The following is a 17,348-nucleotide window of genomic DNA, read 5'->3' on the forward strand; positions in this document are numbered from 1 at the left end:
TAGAGGGCAGTGTGTGCTCAGAATCTATTGACACAAGTCAGATTAGCATTTAGGCTTGTTTTGTGCAGACCTGGCAACCCTGAACAGTCAAGAGTACAGGAGATTTCTCTGAGGAAATAGTAGATGAAACACCAGCTAATAAAGAGATAGTCTGTTATTGAGAGATGTTAAAGTTGCTTGTGTTTCTGTTTATCACCATCAAACCTTTATAGAGTTGATTGTAGGTTTGCAGTGATGGCTGTTGTCTTGATGTTGGTAATAAGGTTAAAATCAATCGAGCAGTTGCTTCTGGCAAAATACATACTGAACAAAATAACCTGATTGAGGATATGAATAATGTTCTGATATCATGTGAGTCGTCAAACCGGTGTCTTTTTAACAACGGTTTACAGAGACAGTTGCCGTTCACACCAAAAGCAATCTCTAAAGATAATTATAATGATAAGTATTAAGCGAAAAATTAAAGAGTAATCCGTTACTTTACTTTTTATGGGGAAAAGTGATTAAATGACAGTAATTATTACTTAGTAACACCCAACACTGGTCAAAGCGGCTCGAAGGAGGCTGTCCCAATTTGAAAACTCCTTCAAATGTGGCCTTCTTTTCCCAGGCCATGAAGGATAGAGCAGGTGGATCAGGGTTGCCAGGTTTTCCCAACAAAACCTGCCCAATTGCTACTCAAAACTTGCCCAAGCGTTCCGGGGGGTAAAATTAGCATTTTTGGTGGGGTTCCCCTGGTAAAATTCACATTCCAGGGGCTTAAAAATATATTATTTTGGCAGAGTGTCTATTTACACTAGCTCCGCCCACCAATGTCTGATTGGCCCACTCAAATTTAAAAAAATGCACATGGAACTCACATTTACATTTACATTTACAAAACTGCAAACGAGTGTTAAATAACATTAAAAGTGTTTATTGGGTTAGATGGGGAGGGTTTTTATTCTCCCAATAAGGCAGTATCCATTTAATCATTTTAATAAATACACTGTAAAACCGAACAGTGAAATTAATTAAATTAAATTAGTTTGTTTCACTCAAATAATAATGAAAGTTCATTGTACTTAATTGAAAAAAGTTACATGAACTCAAAATTTAATTGTAGTAAGCTGAACTTAATATGATTGAGTTGAGCTGCAGAAGATTTCTAGTTCCCAGCATGCTTTGCGTCAGACCATATAAATAACTGTTGAAATTAAGTGTTATTTTGTGTGTTTTTGCACAAGATTAACATATGGAGATATAAGTTAATGTTTATGTTGGGATTCAGGGGGGTTCTGTTCCGTTAGTTTTGTAGGGTTACCACTGTGGTGAAGAGTAGAGCCTGTGGTTAGGTTGAGGATGAGCTGCAAAACATTTAAGACCACATATGTTGTTTGATTACATATATGCAAGTATGTAATGACAGTCTCTCTGATAGTTATAATAGCATGTGTTATTTGTTATGTAACATTTAACCAAGATCTGAATGTGATGTTTATGTAAATTAACTGTATGTAATGAACATTATGAAGAGTTGGGCAAGGGATGCTGGTGACGGGATTGTTAGTGAGAGACACCTGTGCACCACACTGGCCTTGATCCGCTTCCATGGCTCTCAGCCCCTCCCCACTTGTCACAAAAAATTTAAGTTCTACCAAATTTTTAAAAATAAGTTAGTTTACTTAAATGTTTTGAGGTAATATGTTTCCTCAAATGTTTTGAGTATTCTGAACTTATTGGGTTTTACAGTGTATAATAATTTACACTCTATGATATTATTGCATCCTGTTAATGTGCAAAAATCCTAACATGCAACTAGTATCTGCCAATATAAAGTATGGATAGCATCTAATGACTATTTACTCTTATTGCAAAGAACTGATACTTTTACATGGTGTAAATAGAATCTGTCACTTTTTTCAGTGTAAACATCACTAAGAAAACGCTGCTACTGTCACTTAGTGTAAATAGCATCTACTGCTAAGAAAATATGCTATTTTTACTTCTTTTTCTACCTGCGGCAACAGTGTTAAAGTAGCCGCAACACTGAGGTGGATCCTTCACAGCCTATAATCTATCCCAAGATTCATTGCACGCCGGTGATGACTGATTTAATTTATTTTTTATTTTTTTTGGAGAGAAAATGTTGGATTACACTTTTAAATGTAAGTATTGTTAGGTTTTAACTTACTCAAATATCTAAAAATACAAATATTTGTTTTTTTATAGATTATTATTTTATGTACATAAATGTATTGATTAGAACGATTTTAGAGTGATTTTTAAAACTGTTCATTGTTATAGATATTGTCCTTAGTGTGAGTGGGCCATAAGGTGCATTCACTCCATGTTGTAATTACTGTAATTACGAGATTTGGTAACACTTTACTTGAAGGGATGTGCATAAGACTGACACGACACATATCATGAGGTTTTATGCATTTTTATGACACTGTCATTAAATGTCATTTGTTCATTTTTAATGCAAAGATGACACTGTTTGAGATGTCTTTGTCATGACAGCTTGACGTCATTTAGCTTCATGGGTTAACATTGCATTAAACTGTCATGTGGTTGGCTTTGTCATGAGGCCATTAAAATAGTGTCATGAATATTTTTCAAACCACTTTTTGTCCGTGGTACAAACTGAATTTGTCATTAAGTGTAAATACTCTGTCAAATAATTTTACAACATGAATATTTTTTTTTTTTTTTAAGTTTCCTCCAACAGAAGGTCAGATAATAGACAATTTAAATTTCTTAAAAAAAGATAAAATAATGGTAGCATTTTATTTTAGGGTCTTTTAACTAGTTGCTTATTACTATTATCATGCACATTACTAAATTGGCTATTTATTAGTACTTATTAATGCTTTATTCTGCATGATCTTATTCTACATTCTTAATCCTACCCAATACATAAACTTAACAAATACTACTAATAAGCAGTAAATTAGGAGTTTATTGAGGGAAAAGTCATAATTAATAGTTTATATATGTGTTCCCTATACTAAAGTGTTACCAAAATAATGTAATGTAATGTTAACCCATAAAGCTAAGTAAGTTTGATAATTAATCTGCTATGTCATGGTTATGTTGTCTTGGTAATGTCAAGTTGTCATGACAAAGACACTGACAGATTATGATGTGTTGATTTATCTCAAACAATGTCATCTTTGCATTAAAAATGACATAATTGAGCGAATGATATGTGTCATGTCATGATTATGAAGGGGTCATGTCAGTCTTATGCACACCCCTTCAAGTGAAGTGTTACCAAATCGTTCACATCCTCATAAAGCTCGTAATTAGAGCTTGTAAGATGGGAAATAATTCCCAGTCCGAGGATTTGTACAGCTCCGAATAAACGTCACGTGTTGCCGTCTCAAGACTACAGTAATTACAACATGGCCTGAACGCAGGAATAAAATAAAAACAAGACATCTGAGCAAGTATTTTGTTGCTGAATTTAATAGAAACATTATAAACATACACGTCAGAATATAGCAATAGTTGTTTTCCCCTGCAGAAAGTGCACATGTCTGTAAACGTTGAGTTTAGCACCTGCTCATGTTGAGGCTGAAGCACCAGTTCATGAAACAACAGAAGCCTTGGAAAGGTCAACGGATAGTTCACCCAAAAATGAAAAATCTGTCATCATTTACTCACCCTCAGGTTGTTCTAAACCTGTATAAATGTCTTTGTTCTGCTGAACACAAATTAAGATATTTGGAAGAATGTTTGTAACCAAGCCCCATTGACCCCCATTGACATCAATGGGGGACGAGATCTTGAGAGAGAGTAAATGATGACAAAATTTTCATTTTTGGGTGAACTGTCCCTTTAAGGCACCTAATGAACATGGAAAACAAAATACAAAATGTCAGTTTCATGACATCAGACCAGTGATGGACTTTATTTCCCAGAAACTGAAACTCAGATGATGTCCTTCACAGGGAAATCTGTAAAAGCTGGATATTGTCAAATTGTTTGTGGGTTCTGAGATCAGATTCATACAGGTAATCACAACGCTGATCTCAGAGCAGCTGCCAAACACAATAGTTGCTTCCCAAATGACACACACTATATGTAACTATGCATGTAGTGTATGAGTTTTCTAAGGTTATTTTGTCATTCATCATCAGAGTCTGAAGTCCCTCCGGTACGTGATTAAAGCTGCGACATTCACACTTAATTTTTTTGGTTAATTAAAGTGAACTTTTTCAATTAGGAATTTTCAGTGTGAACACATGCACTATTTAAACTACAAAACATCATAAAATAGTGCATAATTATGCAAATTGACCTGATGTCCTTCAGAAACCAGTGTTGAATGGCAGTGGGTTCAAATAAAAACATCAATCAGTGGCGTATCCCATGACTGACTTGCTATAAAAGTGGTTTTTATACATTGTTATTACTTATTTTATGATCATTAGAGACCTAAGAGTGTCTTTTGTTCCACAGAAGAAAGAAACCACATGATGTTAAGTAATGTTTGTTTCTGTGTGAACGAGCCAGAAACACTGAAACACACTCCCTAGTTCAGTAGGAAGTACACTGTTGAGGGAGGTTGGAATAATTGAACGCACCACAAAACCAGTGAGGACTATATTCACTTATTGGAACCGTCTCTTGATTTGTCCCATTTGGTTCAGCTTCAGTGAAGAAACACAATGAACAAAATGAATGACAGCAGAAGAACATCGATCAACGTGTTTCCGAGTGTCTCCAGCTGGAGTTTACACTGACGGAGCTGGACTGACAGGATAAGATGTGTTTTGAGTTTAGGGATAGGGGGGGTATAAAGAGATGGATCAGTTTGAAATCAAATGGAAATACAATTCAATTATTTTCTTGACAGCCTTCTCAACTTTTGGTCATGTGACGCAGCTTGTTTTTGTGCTCTACTAGATTGAATGTTGATTATTCTCCTCATATTCTCCATTGTTGCAGCTCCTCTCTTCCCAGTCTGTCAGTAACGCTCTGTTTAGTTCCTGTCTCTATGAAGCCCCTCCTTCTGAAAAGCACAATGTGCTCTGATTGGTCAGCTGGAACTGTGATTGGTGTTTGGGAAATGTCCCGCCCCTTACCATAACCGCCAGTTTCAACACACTACTAACTAACTCAACCAGGCCCCGCCCCTTTATGAATTATTTAAATGAGGAACACTGTGAACACTGACTGATCTAGAGAGGAACTGGAATTTTGCAGAGCTTTTGTTACACACATGGAAAAGAAGCATAATAGGTCATCTTTAATATGTGAATCATGTCACGTGTAACTGAGTCATCAGTGTCCTAATCTGTAGAATATCGAGGAGGTCAAATTCATGCTGACAGTATCCTGACTCACTGATCACGAGGAATGAAACTGCATTTACTCATTTTCTGTAATCGCAGCTCATCTGAGAGCGACTTTAGCTGCGCTCATGGAGGGAAAGACGTGTGAGGGATTGAGAGTTAAAGTCCTGCTCATTATGAATCAACAGGCCGCTCAGCAGCTCAAATCAAACACTGTAAAAGTCTTTATGTCTTTCAAGGCAAGTGTTGTTGCGCTTATCAAAATTTCTCCAAAATAAGATGAGAGAAAACAGCAGAGTGCTCATTTGAAAAGCTAAAGGTTCACGTTCCTCTACCCCAGATCTTCACCGACTGCGATTCCTCCACCTAGACTTTAGGAGCCACCAGGTGTCCGTTGAAGGTGATGTAGACGTCCACGTCGTCGCTGTAAATGGCGTTGTCCCGCTCGCGCTTGTAGAGTCGCACCCAGACCTCGTCGTTGAGCTCCAGCGGCAGCATGACGCTCTGGCTCTGCATGATGGAGCGGTCGCTGGGCTGCGCGTACAGGATCACCTGCTGCCGGTCGTTGTGCATCAGGTGCAGGTACGTCTCCTTGAAGTTCCAGGTGTGAATGTTGACGTTAAAGAAATAGACTCCCGGGACGAAGCAGTAGAACTTCCCTTTGAACATGTTGAAGTGTTCGCCCAGGTTCACGAAGACGGTGTCGAAGATCATGGCCTGGTAGTAATCGGCGCTGTGCAGAGCTTTGCGTCGGCCCACGGAGAAGGACGACTGCTGGATTTTGCAGGGGTCTCCGGGGGCCCCCGTGTCTCCTTTACTGCCCTTGGGCCCCGTCGCACCTCTGAATCCTGGTGGTCCGTCTAGTCCGGCTTTACCAGGCGTCCCTCTGTCTCCACGATCTCCTTTGTCACCTGTCAATCAGTGAACTAAGTCATTGAGCACATTTACATACACACTGAACTGGGTTAAAAACAACCCGATTTGTGTTAAATATGGACAAACCCAGCGATTGAGTCACTTTGACCCAACGGTTGGGTTAAACATTTGACCAACCTGCTATTGTTTGAAAATTACTATATGGATGGCTTACCCTGCAGGTAAACATCTAACCCAACTGCTGGGTCAAAGCAACCCAGCATTTATTTTTTAGAGTGTGTTATGCTGATAACTCCCAACTGAATTAACCCATTGTCCCGGCTTACATGAAAACTAATAATCAGGCAATGCAGGAAAACCGCGTTTACAAGACTTTATTAACTCTTTCCCTGCCATTGAAGGAATTTTCCTGCTTTCAGTGGTTTCACTGTTATACAGTAGGGGGCGCTATTACACATCTTCTGAAAGAGTAGCATATTTTTCAGATCAAAACACAGGCAAAAAGGAGCAGAAAAATGCCATAAAAGCATTGCTTATGTTCGTTGTAGTCTGAAAAAAATGTGATTTTCTAAACTTTTTGTTCAAAATGTTGCTTTTTTATAACACTAACCCACATTCAAGTGTTGATAAAAAAGAATGCATGAAGATAGAATAAAATAATAGATTCTAGAATAGAATAAAAAATGCTGGCAACTTAAAAAAAAAACGCTGACAGGGAAAGAGTTTCTGCTTTTGTCTTCATTTTGTCGTTTAGAGTATCTGCAGATGAAAACACTTTTCACTGTGCAGTGGTTTTTGCTCGTCAACAGATGTTCCTCACCACCAGTTAAATTACCCCTTATACAGCTCAAAGGAAATAAACTATGGTCACATGACTTCACAGCAACCAATGGCAACAGGCCTCCTGTGGTTGTTTTCAGGAATCTCTGTGAATGGAAATGGATTTGACCACTACCACTCTGTGTCGACTGCGAGTGAAGAATGAACATTACCCAAAGAACAAGTAAACAAAAGTCGTGTTTTTCTCTTTTGGCTTCTTCGTTTGTTCTTCTAGAGAAGCGGTTCTGAACAAAACTGGGACAGAGAGGGGAAAAAACAAATGCTAAAAATAAAATGCAACTCAACATATAATTATGTATAATCAGGACAGTAAAATGAACGTATGACTGGAATGAGAAATCACTTCCCATAACTTTAGTTGTCGTGTGACCATCAAACTCTATGGTATTTCAGCACAAATTCATCTGTCACTTTGTAGAAACCTCAAAATCTATAATATTAATAACATTTTTGTTTGAACAAAACATGAATACAATATTGAGTCACCAGTGAAAATGTCAAATCAGGGTCCTCAAGCAAAGCTAACCTTGCTGAAGATTCACATTCATATTTACGGAGCCCCGCACGACATGCAAGAAAAAAATGTTTCCCTCGTACCGTCAATCTATAAATCGTGCGCACTATTTACTATTTTGTTCCCTCAATTTATTATTTCATTTCCTTGATTTTCTATTCTGTTTCCTCGATTTATAAATTGTGTGCATGATTTACTATTTCATTTGCTCAATTTATTATTTCATTCCCTCGATTTGCTATTTCGTTTCCGCGATTTACTATTTCGTTCCCTTGATTTGCTATTTCGTTTCCGCGATTTACTATTTCGTTCCCTCGATTTGCTATTTTGTTTCCGCGATTTACTATTTCGTTCCCTTGATTTGCTAAAAAAGTTTCCCTCATACCCTCAATCTATGAATCGTGCGCACTATTTACTATTTTGTTCCCTCACTTTATTATTTCATTTCCTTGATTTGCTATTCCGTTTCCTCGATTTATAAATTGTGCGCATGATTTACTATTTCATTCCCTCAATTTATTATTTCATTCCCGCGACTTATAAATCGTGTGCACGATTTACTATTTCATTCCCTTGATTTACTATTTCGTTCCCTCGATTTGCTATTTCGTTTCCGCGATTTACTATTTAGTTCCCTCGATTTGCTGTTTCTTTTCCGCGATTTGCTATTTCGTTTCCGCGATTTACTATTTAGTTCCCTCGATTTGCTATTTCGTTTCCGCGATTTACTATTTCGTTCCCTAGATTTGCTATTTCGTTTCCGTGATTTACTATTTCATTCCCTTGATTTGCTATTTCGTTTCCGCGATTTACTATTTCATTCCCTCGATTTGCTATTTCATTTCCGTGATTTACTATTTCGTTCCGTTGATTTGCTATTTCGTTTCCGCGATTTACTATTTCATTCCCTCGATTTGCTATTTAGTTTCCGCAATTTACTATTTCGTTCCCTCGATTTGCTATTTCATTTCCGCGATTTACTATTTCGTTCCGTTGATTTGCTATTTCGTTTCCGCGATTTACTATTTCGTTCCCTCGATTTGCTATTTTGTTTCCGCGATTTACTATTTCATTCCCTTGATTTGCTAAAAAAGTTTCCCTCATACCCTCAATCTATGAATCGTGCGCACTATTTACTATTTTGTTCCCTCACTTTATTATTTCATTTCCTTGATTTGCTATTCCGTTTCCTCGATTTATAAATTGTGCGCATGATTTACTATTTCGTTCCCTTGATTTGCTAAAAAAGTTTCCCTCATACCCTCAATCTATGAATCGTGCGCACTATTTACTATTTTGTTCCCTCACTTTATTATTTAATTTCCTTGATTTGCTATTCCGTTTCCTCGATTTATAAATTGTGCGCATGATTTACTATTTCATTCCCTCAATTTATTATTTCATTCCCGCGACTTATAAATCGTGTGCACGATTTACTATTTCATTCCCTTGATTTACTATTTCGTTCCCTCGATTTGCTATTTCGTTTCCGCGATTTACTATTTAGTTCCCTCGATTTGCTGTTTCTTTTCCGCGATTTGCTATTTCGTTTCCGCGATTTACTATTTCGTTCCCTAGATTTGCTATTTCGTTTCCGTGATTTACTATTTCATTCCCTTGATTTGCTATTTCGTTTCCGCGATTTACTATTTCATTCCCTCGATTTGCTATTTCATTTCCGTGATTTACTATTTCGTTCCGTTGATTTGCTATTTCGTTTCCGCGATTTACTATTTCATTCCCTCGATTTGCTATTTAGTTTCCGCAATTTACTATTTCGTTCCCTCGATTTGCTATTTCATTTCCGCGATTTACTATTTCGTTCCGTTGATTTGCTATTTAGTTTCCGCGATTTACTATTTCGTTCCCTCGATTTGCTATTTTGTTTCCGCGATTTACTATTTCGTTCCCTTGATTTGCTAAAAAAGTTTCCCTCATACCCTCAATCTATGAATCGTGCGCACTATTTACTATTTTGTTCCCTCACTTTATTATTTCATTTCCTTGATTTGCTATTCCGTTTCCTCGATTTATAAATTGTGCGCATGATTTACTATTTCATTCCCTCAATTTATTATTTCATTCCCGCGACTTATAAATCGTGTGCACGATTTACTATTTAATTCCCTTGATTTACTATTTCGTTCCCTCGATTTGCTATTTCGTTTCCGCGATTTACTATTTAGTTCCCTCGATTTGCTGTTTCTTTTCCGCGATTTGCTATTTCGTTTCCGCGATTTACTATTTAGTTCCCTCGATTTGCTATTTCATTTCCGCGATTTACTATTTCGTTCCCTAGATTTGCTATTTCGTTTTCGTGATTTACTATTTCATTCCCTTGATTTGCTATTTCGTTTCCGCGATTTACTATTTCATTCCCTCGATTTGCTATTTCATTTCCGTGATTTACTATATTGTTCCATTGATTTGCTATTTCGTTTCCGCGATTTACTATTTCATTCCCTCGATTTGCTATTTAGTTTCCGCAATTTACTATTTCGTTCCCTCGATTTGCTATTTAATTTCCGCGATTTACTATTTCGTTCCGTTGATTTGCTATTTCGTTTCCGCGCTTTACTATTTCATACCCTTGATTTGATATTTCGTTTCCGCGATTTACTATTTCGTTCCCTCGATTTGCTATTTCATTTCCGTGATTTACTATTTCGTTCCATTGATTTGCTATTTCGTTTCCGCGATTTACTATTTCATTCCCTCGATTTGCTATTTAGTTTCCGCAATTTACTATTTCGTTCCCTCGATTTGCTATTTAATTTCCGCGATTTACTATTTCGTTCCGTTGATTTGCTATTTCGTTTCCGCGCTTTACTATTTCATACCCTTGATTTGATATTTCGTTTCCGCGATTTACTATTTCGTTCCCTCGATTTGCTATTTCGTTTCTGCGATTTTCTATTTCGTTACCTCGATTTGCTATTTTTTTTCCGCGCTTTACTATTTCATTCCCTTGATTTGCTATTTCGTTTCCGCAATTTACTATTTCGTTCCCTTGATTTGCTAAAAAAGTTTCCCTCATACCCTCAATCTATAAATCGTGCGCACTATTTACTATTTTGTTCCCTCAATTTATTATTTTGTTTCCTTGATTTGCTATTTCGTTTCCTCGATTTATAAATTGTGCGCATGATTTACTATTTCATTCCCTCAATTTATTATTTCATTCCCGCGACTTATAAATCGTGTGCACAATTTACTATTTCGTTCCCTTGATTTACTATTTCATTCCCTCGATTTGCTATTTTGTTTCCGCGATTTACTATTTAGTTCCCTCGATTTGCTATTTCGTTTCCGCGATTTACTATTTCTTTCCCTCGATTTGCTATTTCATTTCCGTGATTTACTATTCCGTTCCCTAGATTTGCTATTTCGTTTCCGCGATTTACTATTTCATTCCCTCGATTTGCTATTTCGTTTCCGCGCTTTACTATTTCATTCCCTCGATTTGCTATTTCGTTTCCGCGATTTACTATTTCATTCCCTTGATTTGCTATTTCATTTCCGGGATTTACTATTTTGTTCCCCCGATTTGCTATTTCATTCCCGCGATTTACTGTTTAATTTCCTCGATTTACTATTTTGTTCCCTCAATTTATAAATCATGCGCACAATTTACTAATTTGTTCTCTTAATTTCATAAATTGAGCACATGACTTACTATTTTGTTTCCTTTATTTATAAATCATGCGCACAATTTACTATTTCGTTCCCACGATTTGCTAATTTGTGTGCATGATTTACTATTTTGTTCCCTTGATTTGTTATTTCATTCCCTCAATTTATAAATTCTGTGTGCAATTTACTATTTCATTCCCTTGATTTATAAATCTTGCGCACGATTTACTATTTCGTTCCCTCAATATTGTATTCTCTCAATTTGCTAAATCGTGTGTGTGATTTAGCAAACTGAGTGAACGAATTCGTAAATTGTGTGCACAATTTAGCCTACTATTTTTTCCTGCATGTCATGTGTGGGGCTTCATACAAAAAGCATTACTCTGTGAGTAAAACTTCCTCTGATCCAGAACTGGCTGCATCCGAAATCGTTTTCTTTCCTACTATGAATTAGGAAAAAAAACATTATGTGACAAAAGAAGTATGTCTGAATTTAAAGTAGAATTTTAAAGTCGTCATGAAATCAAAATTTACCCTGTTTACTTTGCTAGCGCAAATAACTAGTCTTGTGGTGAACAATTAATTGGTCCAAGTTAATAAACAGAAAGAAATTGTTTGTCGTGGTAATCTTTAATCAAAATCTGAAAAGTTACTTCCGGTCTGGAATGCCGTTCCTTCCCTGATGACATCAGTTTGACGTCACTCCCCTCCAACCGTTAGTTTGCTATGAGCGAGAGATGGAGAGGAGGAGCGCTAAAGTAAAACCCTGCCCTATTCAATATTCCGTTTCACTTGGAAATACGTCACTGGAGAAAAGTCATTTGCAACCTACTGCTCCCGGCGAGATTCTAAAGTGTCCATATGATGGAAACTTTACTATCCCATGAGGCCACAAGAGATGATTACAACAGGCTTGTTCGAGATGCATCGGCACTGCACAGACAGATCGGCATATGACATCAAAGTACTGCGGGAGTGTTTGGAGGCAGGCGACTCCTTATGCTTTTGAATCTCTCTCGCAGTACTTTGATGTCAGCCGCCGATCGGCCTGTGCAGCGCTGCATGAAGTCGAACGAGCCTAATAGGTGTGTTTGTCTCTCCTCTGTCTTACCTTTAAGAATGGTCATGTTAATGATGGTGCGGATCTCCGGCGTCTGATTGGCTGCAGGATGGGAGGCGGGGTTGAGGGGCGGGTCTAAGTGATCGCAGCACCGGCGACAGTATTTGGGCGTCGGTCTGGAGGGGGAGGGGACAGACGCCACGTGGGGCAGGAGCAGCAGCAGATACACAGCAAACATCATGACACCTGGATAGGAAGGGGTCAGAGGTCATTACAGACACTGAACAGGTGAACCGCTGGAACATGTGGGATGGTCTGAATCTCTTAAGCTCATTTCTAACATCGGACACATTTCTTGTGTGACCTGTGAAACTCTGGATCTGTGCACAGAATGATCTTCAACCATATGCTGCCAGTCTAATAATTATCAATGACCCATTTTGAATAATAAAACCACATGTGAGAGATGTTCCCATCATGCAGCAGGAGCCTGAGGTTGTCAGTAAATGAACAAGCTCATAAAAAATGACATTTATGGATCTTTGACACAAAAAGAGACTCTCTCTCTCTCTCTGTTCTTCAGTGCAAGTTCAACAGCGCATTTGGATTTCAAGCATCATTTCTGCTTCTTTTTCCCATTTTAATCAGGCTTCTTTCACAGTTTCTATAACATCACTTTTAAAGAACTTTCATTCTTCCTCTACAGCAAATTTGAATGATTCATTGAGGCTCAGCAGCTGTGTGTTCGACTTATGAAAACCAGATGAGAGCAAAGAGAGAGAGAGAGAGCGAGCAAGAGCCACGTCCTCAGAAATTATGAATCTCATCAAACAATCCTCATGCACGGTTCAATATCTCTTTCCAAATGAATGACATGAAAAACGTCCTGTAAAGCTCTGAGTGACTCTGCAGCCAGACTGCTGGTTGATTGAACGCCTCGAGCACAAACATGAGAAATCTCGGCGGTGGAGATGGAAATGTAATCTTAACTCACCGCTGCGTCCTCGAGCACCTTCAGCGACTCCGAGCGCCTCCGTCTGTCTCTCTCACCCGAGGAGGAGTTTCTTTAGGAAACACTGCTTTCTCTCTCCCGCCTCTCCTCGTGTCTGTCATTCATCCTCTTGCTTTAAAGCAGCGTTTGTTCCTGCAGCTTTCAGATCTTTGCAGACTCGCAGATGCTCGACAGGAGTCAGCATGTCTGGTTTATGCAGGTAAACGCGCGTTCTTTAATCTGGGACGCTGAACTCAGTGTCGTTTGCAGCAGTTAAATCCAGCTTATTATATTTACTGGGCACAGGCTGTGTTGTAAATATGTGTAGCCCTGTTGTAAACAACACATGCCATTGTGAGTAAACTGATTCACTGGTGAGATGACCATGCCAAGAGCCTCTAATATTAAAAGATCATTTCACTTTCAAATTAAATTTTCCTGATAATTTACTCACCTCCATGTCATCCAAGATGTTCATGTCTTTCTTTCTTCAGTGGAAAAGAAATTTTAGAGGAAAACATTCCAGGATTTTTCTCCATATAGTGGACTTCACTGCCTGGGGTTCAACGGGTTGAAGGTCCAAATGTCAGTTTCAGTGCAGCTTCAAAGAGCTCTACATGATCCCAGACGAGGAACAAGAGTCTAATCTAGAGAAACCATTGGCCATTTTCTAAAAAAAATAAATACTTTTAATGAACAGAGACATTTGCGTGTTTCACTGCTGCTCAGCTGAGATTTCATCACTCCTGCAGCGTTTGTGCTCTTAACATGAATGATTCCTCAAATCACGTGTTGTTGAGAGTGTGCTGCTACTTTATCAGACCATTTTCACCTGCTGGAACATAAAAAAGTGAAGAACCCTCCACTAATCATGTACCAACACCGTAGTAACAACTTAGCAATGCCTTAGCAACCATAATGTTATCCCAGCTCAGTAAAAAATATGTTAAGATATGAAAACTTTGTTTTCTCTGAATGTTCAAATCATCCAGTAAAGGGGACCTATAACGCCCCTTTTGTTACATCAGTCTCTGGTGTCTCCAGAATGTGTGTGTGAAGTTTCAGCTCAAAATCCCCCACAGATCATTTATTATAGCTTGTGAAATTTGGGTGTGAGCAAAAACACGCCGCTTTTGTGTGTGTCCCTTTAAATGCAAATGAGCTCTGCTTTCCAGAAGAGGGCGGAGCTTTAACAGCTCAACAACAACAAAGCTGGAGAATCTCACGCAGCCAAAATGAGGAAAGTGTTCATCCTTACATTGTTCAAACCGGAGTCGACACTGATGGAGAGACTCAGGAAGAAGTTACAACTTTTAGACGTTTCTGAATGGTTAGTGGATAAATTGATGTAGTTGCTGTGGAGTTGATTCAACTCATCCACTAGCATGTGCCGTCATGTTCATCTTTTGTGTTGAATTGACCCTCGTTTGTGAAGCAGTCCGGCGTAAAATGACGGCATGACAACAACACTCTACTACAACAATTCTTCCTCTTCTCTAAAGCAGCCCAACATGTAAATTATAGGGTTTGTGATGTCACCAACCCGGGAAGAAACTCGTTGTAGTCCCTACTAGCTGTTTAAAAAGCGATTTCTATAAAAGAAAATCTCTCTTTGCATTGAACTTTGAGTGTCGTAACTTTGCAGATGATGTTTATGATCAAACAGCAACATTACACACTAACTAAAGTTAAAAAAGTCATAATCAACCACCCCTTTAAACATTTTAAAAACATTTTTTTCTTGGGTATGTGAATGTTTTGCTATATATTTCACTAGTAGGCTATTCACAGAAAAGCATTTGGTTTAGGATTTACTTTGAAACTATTTTCACTTCAAACTGCTAGTATTTAATTGTAAAATGTACTTCATTTACAACATTGAAAATGAACTTTTTTTACAGTTTATATTTCAAGCACCATGTGACGTGTTTGAAGTTTACACTGACCGTCACTGTTTGAGTCTCATGGCAAATGAAGATCCCTCAGGATCTTCCACACAGATGAGGATTCAGATGAACATATTCAGAGCAGATGTCATTGACATGCTCTTCGTTCATCTCTCTCTGGTTAGTGTTTCACTGGAAGGATCATTCAAACACACTTTATCACCACACACACACACACACACACACACACACACACACACACACACACACACTTCACAGTTGAACATTAAGTTTTCTGTCCTCCCCCTTCCTAGCTTGTCCTCCTCTGCTTCGAGGATCAGTTCCCCAGACGTTCCCAAATTGTGGAAAAACCTACAGCCTTGGGCTGCAGAATGAATCATGAGCAGGAAGTTCAACCATGAGGGGTTGATGATACGTTTGGTTCTCAAGACTTCAGTGGGATGAAACATGGACATGAAATCAGAGCACGTTCTACTGACTCCTCTGACCCTGCTCTCTCTCTCTCTCTCTCTCTCTCTCTCTCTCACACACACACACACACCCTCTCTCTCTCCGAGGTTTATTTGTGTTTGCTGTAACGCAGAGCCAAATGATCTCTGACATCTAAAACTCCCACATTCTTCTATTAGCACAAAATCAGACTCAAACTAGATCTCAAACACACATTTATTTTCATATCTTCCTGGGGACTTTCCACTGACTTGTTAAACTGAGCTGATGATATTTTCTAACCTCTGATATATATATCAAACAGTTATTTCTGGTTCCCGTTTGTATCACTCCGCTTGAAGCGACTGTCATGGCGGTCGAGAAAATCTACCATGTTTTTTGTTTACAAATATACACTTGTACCATGAACTGTAGTTTTAAGAGTTTTTTAGGCAAGGAAGTAGTTATTTAGATATGAAATATGTGACTCATATATAATCATAGCACCTGTTTTACTGTTTGTTTTGACTCTTTCGCAGATGTGAGCTCCAGGCCGTCAGCGGTCGTTCAGTGCTCGAGTACCCGCCGAGAACAGCTTCATCTCGGCCAGTGCTTCGGCGATTTGTGGCTCTTATGTAGTGGTTAAAAATCTAATTAATTTGGGGTATATCAAACGGCAATCTTTGTTCTTATTAATCTATCTACTTGTTCTGGAGCAAAACTATTTGGGTTAAGGGGAAAATTAAATATCATAACTATATTTAGGCTATATTTAACTTTTAGCTACTTTTGTACGTTTGACAAAATTGCTTGCATGTGTTTTTTATTCCTTGATGCATTTATTTTTTATAATGGCTATTGTTGTTAATTTAAATATTGTTGTTCAATGAATATCATTTTATAAAAACAATATGCCGTATTTGGTATTAAGAAAGAGTCCGTCAATAGTATAAGTGAAAGTGAAAATATATTAGAGTGAGTCAGAACAAGCGCTGTGGAAAATCCCTTTAACTTATAAAAGGACAAAGACACTTTCCTCAGCGGATATTCAAACTGATTTTTTATAATGGTTATATTATGGACATCGACCTGAAGAATGAATGCTATATCAGATGCAGGTAATACATTCGTTTTTAAAGACACTTTACTTCTGAAGAAAAGCATGCTGCACCACACAAGGTAATGATTAACTCGCATCAGTGTCATTCTTAATATTTCGTCCATTTGTCGGGTGGGATTTTGCGTTGAATAAGAATTTGTTTAAAATGCGTGACTTAAAGATTATGGTCGTCAACTTGTTAAGATCTCATTTTAGTAAATAAAGGCCTGGTTTCACAGACAGGGTTAAGCTAAGCCAGGATTAGTCCTTAGTTCAATCAGGGCATCTAAGTAGCTTTAAACGTTCACTAGAAAAAATCATTACTAGTGTGCATCTTAAGACAAAACAATAACACTGACATGTTTTAAGATATATCAGTGCAAGTTACTTTGAGGCTCAAACATGCATTTTAGTCTAGTTGTGAAACCAGGGGAAATATCCCTCAGTTTTGATTAATTTTGCTAAACATCACACAGTATAACTGAACATGTTAACCCATCATGAAGTTTTAAAGTCAGCATGAAAGGGAAGTTGCACTAGTCTTTTCTTCTCTATTGTGCCATATATCCGAGTGAAACGCTTATGGAACAAGAACAAATGTAGGGCGTGGCTTGATTTTGTATGTGGGGAATTGATTGGATGGTTGTGGTTTGCTATTTGTGGATCTAATGTGAGTGACAGGTTGCCCCGCCCTCATCATCATCAGAGAAGAGA

The 17,348-nt window shown here is 38.0% G+C and overlaps 1 protein-coding gene across 1 annotated transcript; it reads right to left on the reverse strand.

Moving 5' to 3' along the window:
• Positions 1–3,447: 3,447 nt before the first annotated feature.
• c1qtnf6b (C1q and TNF related 6b) lies at positions 3,448–13,232 on the reverse strand. The gene is made up of 3 exons (XM_067373658.1): positions 13,203–13,232; positions 12,260–12,454; positions 3,448–6,196 (listed from the first exon to the last, which is right to left on the reverse strand). The coding sequence occupies exons 2-3, from the start codon at positions 12,447–12,449 to the stop codon at positions 5,652–5,654; spliced, it is 735 nt and encodes a 244-aa protein (XP_067229759.1). The 5' UTR covers positions 12,450–12,454; positions 13,203–13,232; the 3' UTR covers positions 3,448–5,651.
• Positions 13,233–17,348: the final 4,116 nt, after the last annotated feature.

This window comes from Chanodichthys erythropterus, chromosome 21, assembly GCF_024489055.1.
Source record: "Chanodichthys erythropterus isolate Z2021 chromosome 21, ASM2448905v1, whole genome shotgun sequence".
NCBI classification, from domain to species: Eukaryota; Metazoa; Chordata; class Actinopteri; order Cypriniformes; family Xenocyprididae; genus Chanodichthys; species Chanodichthys erythropterus.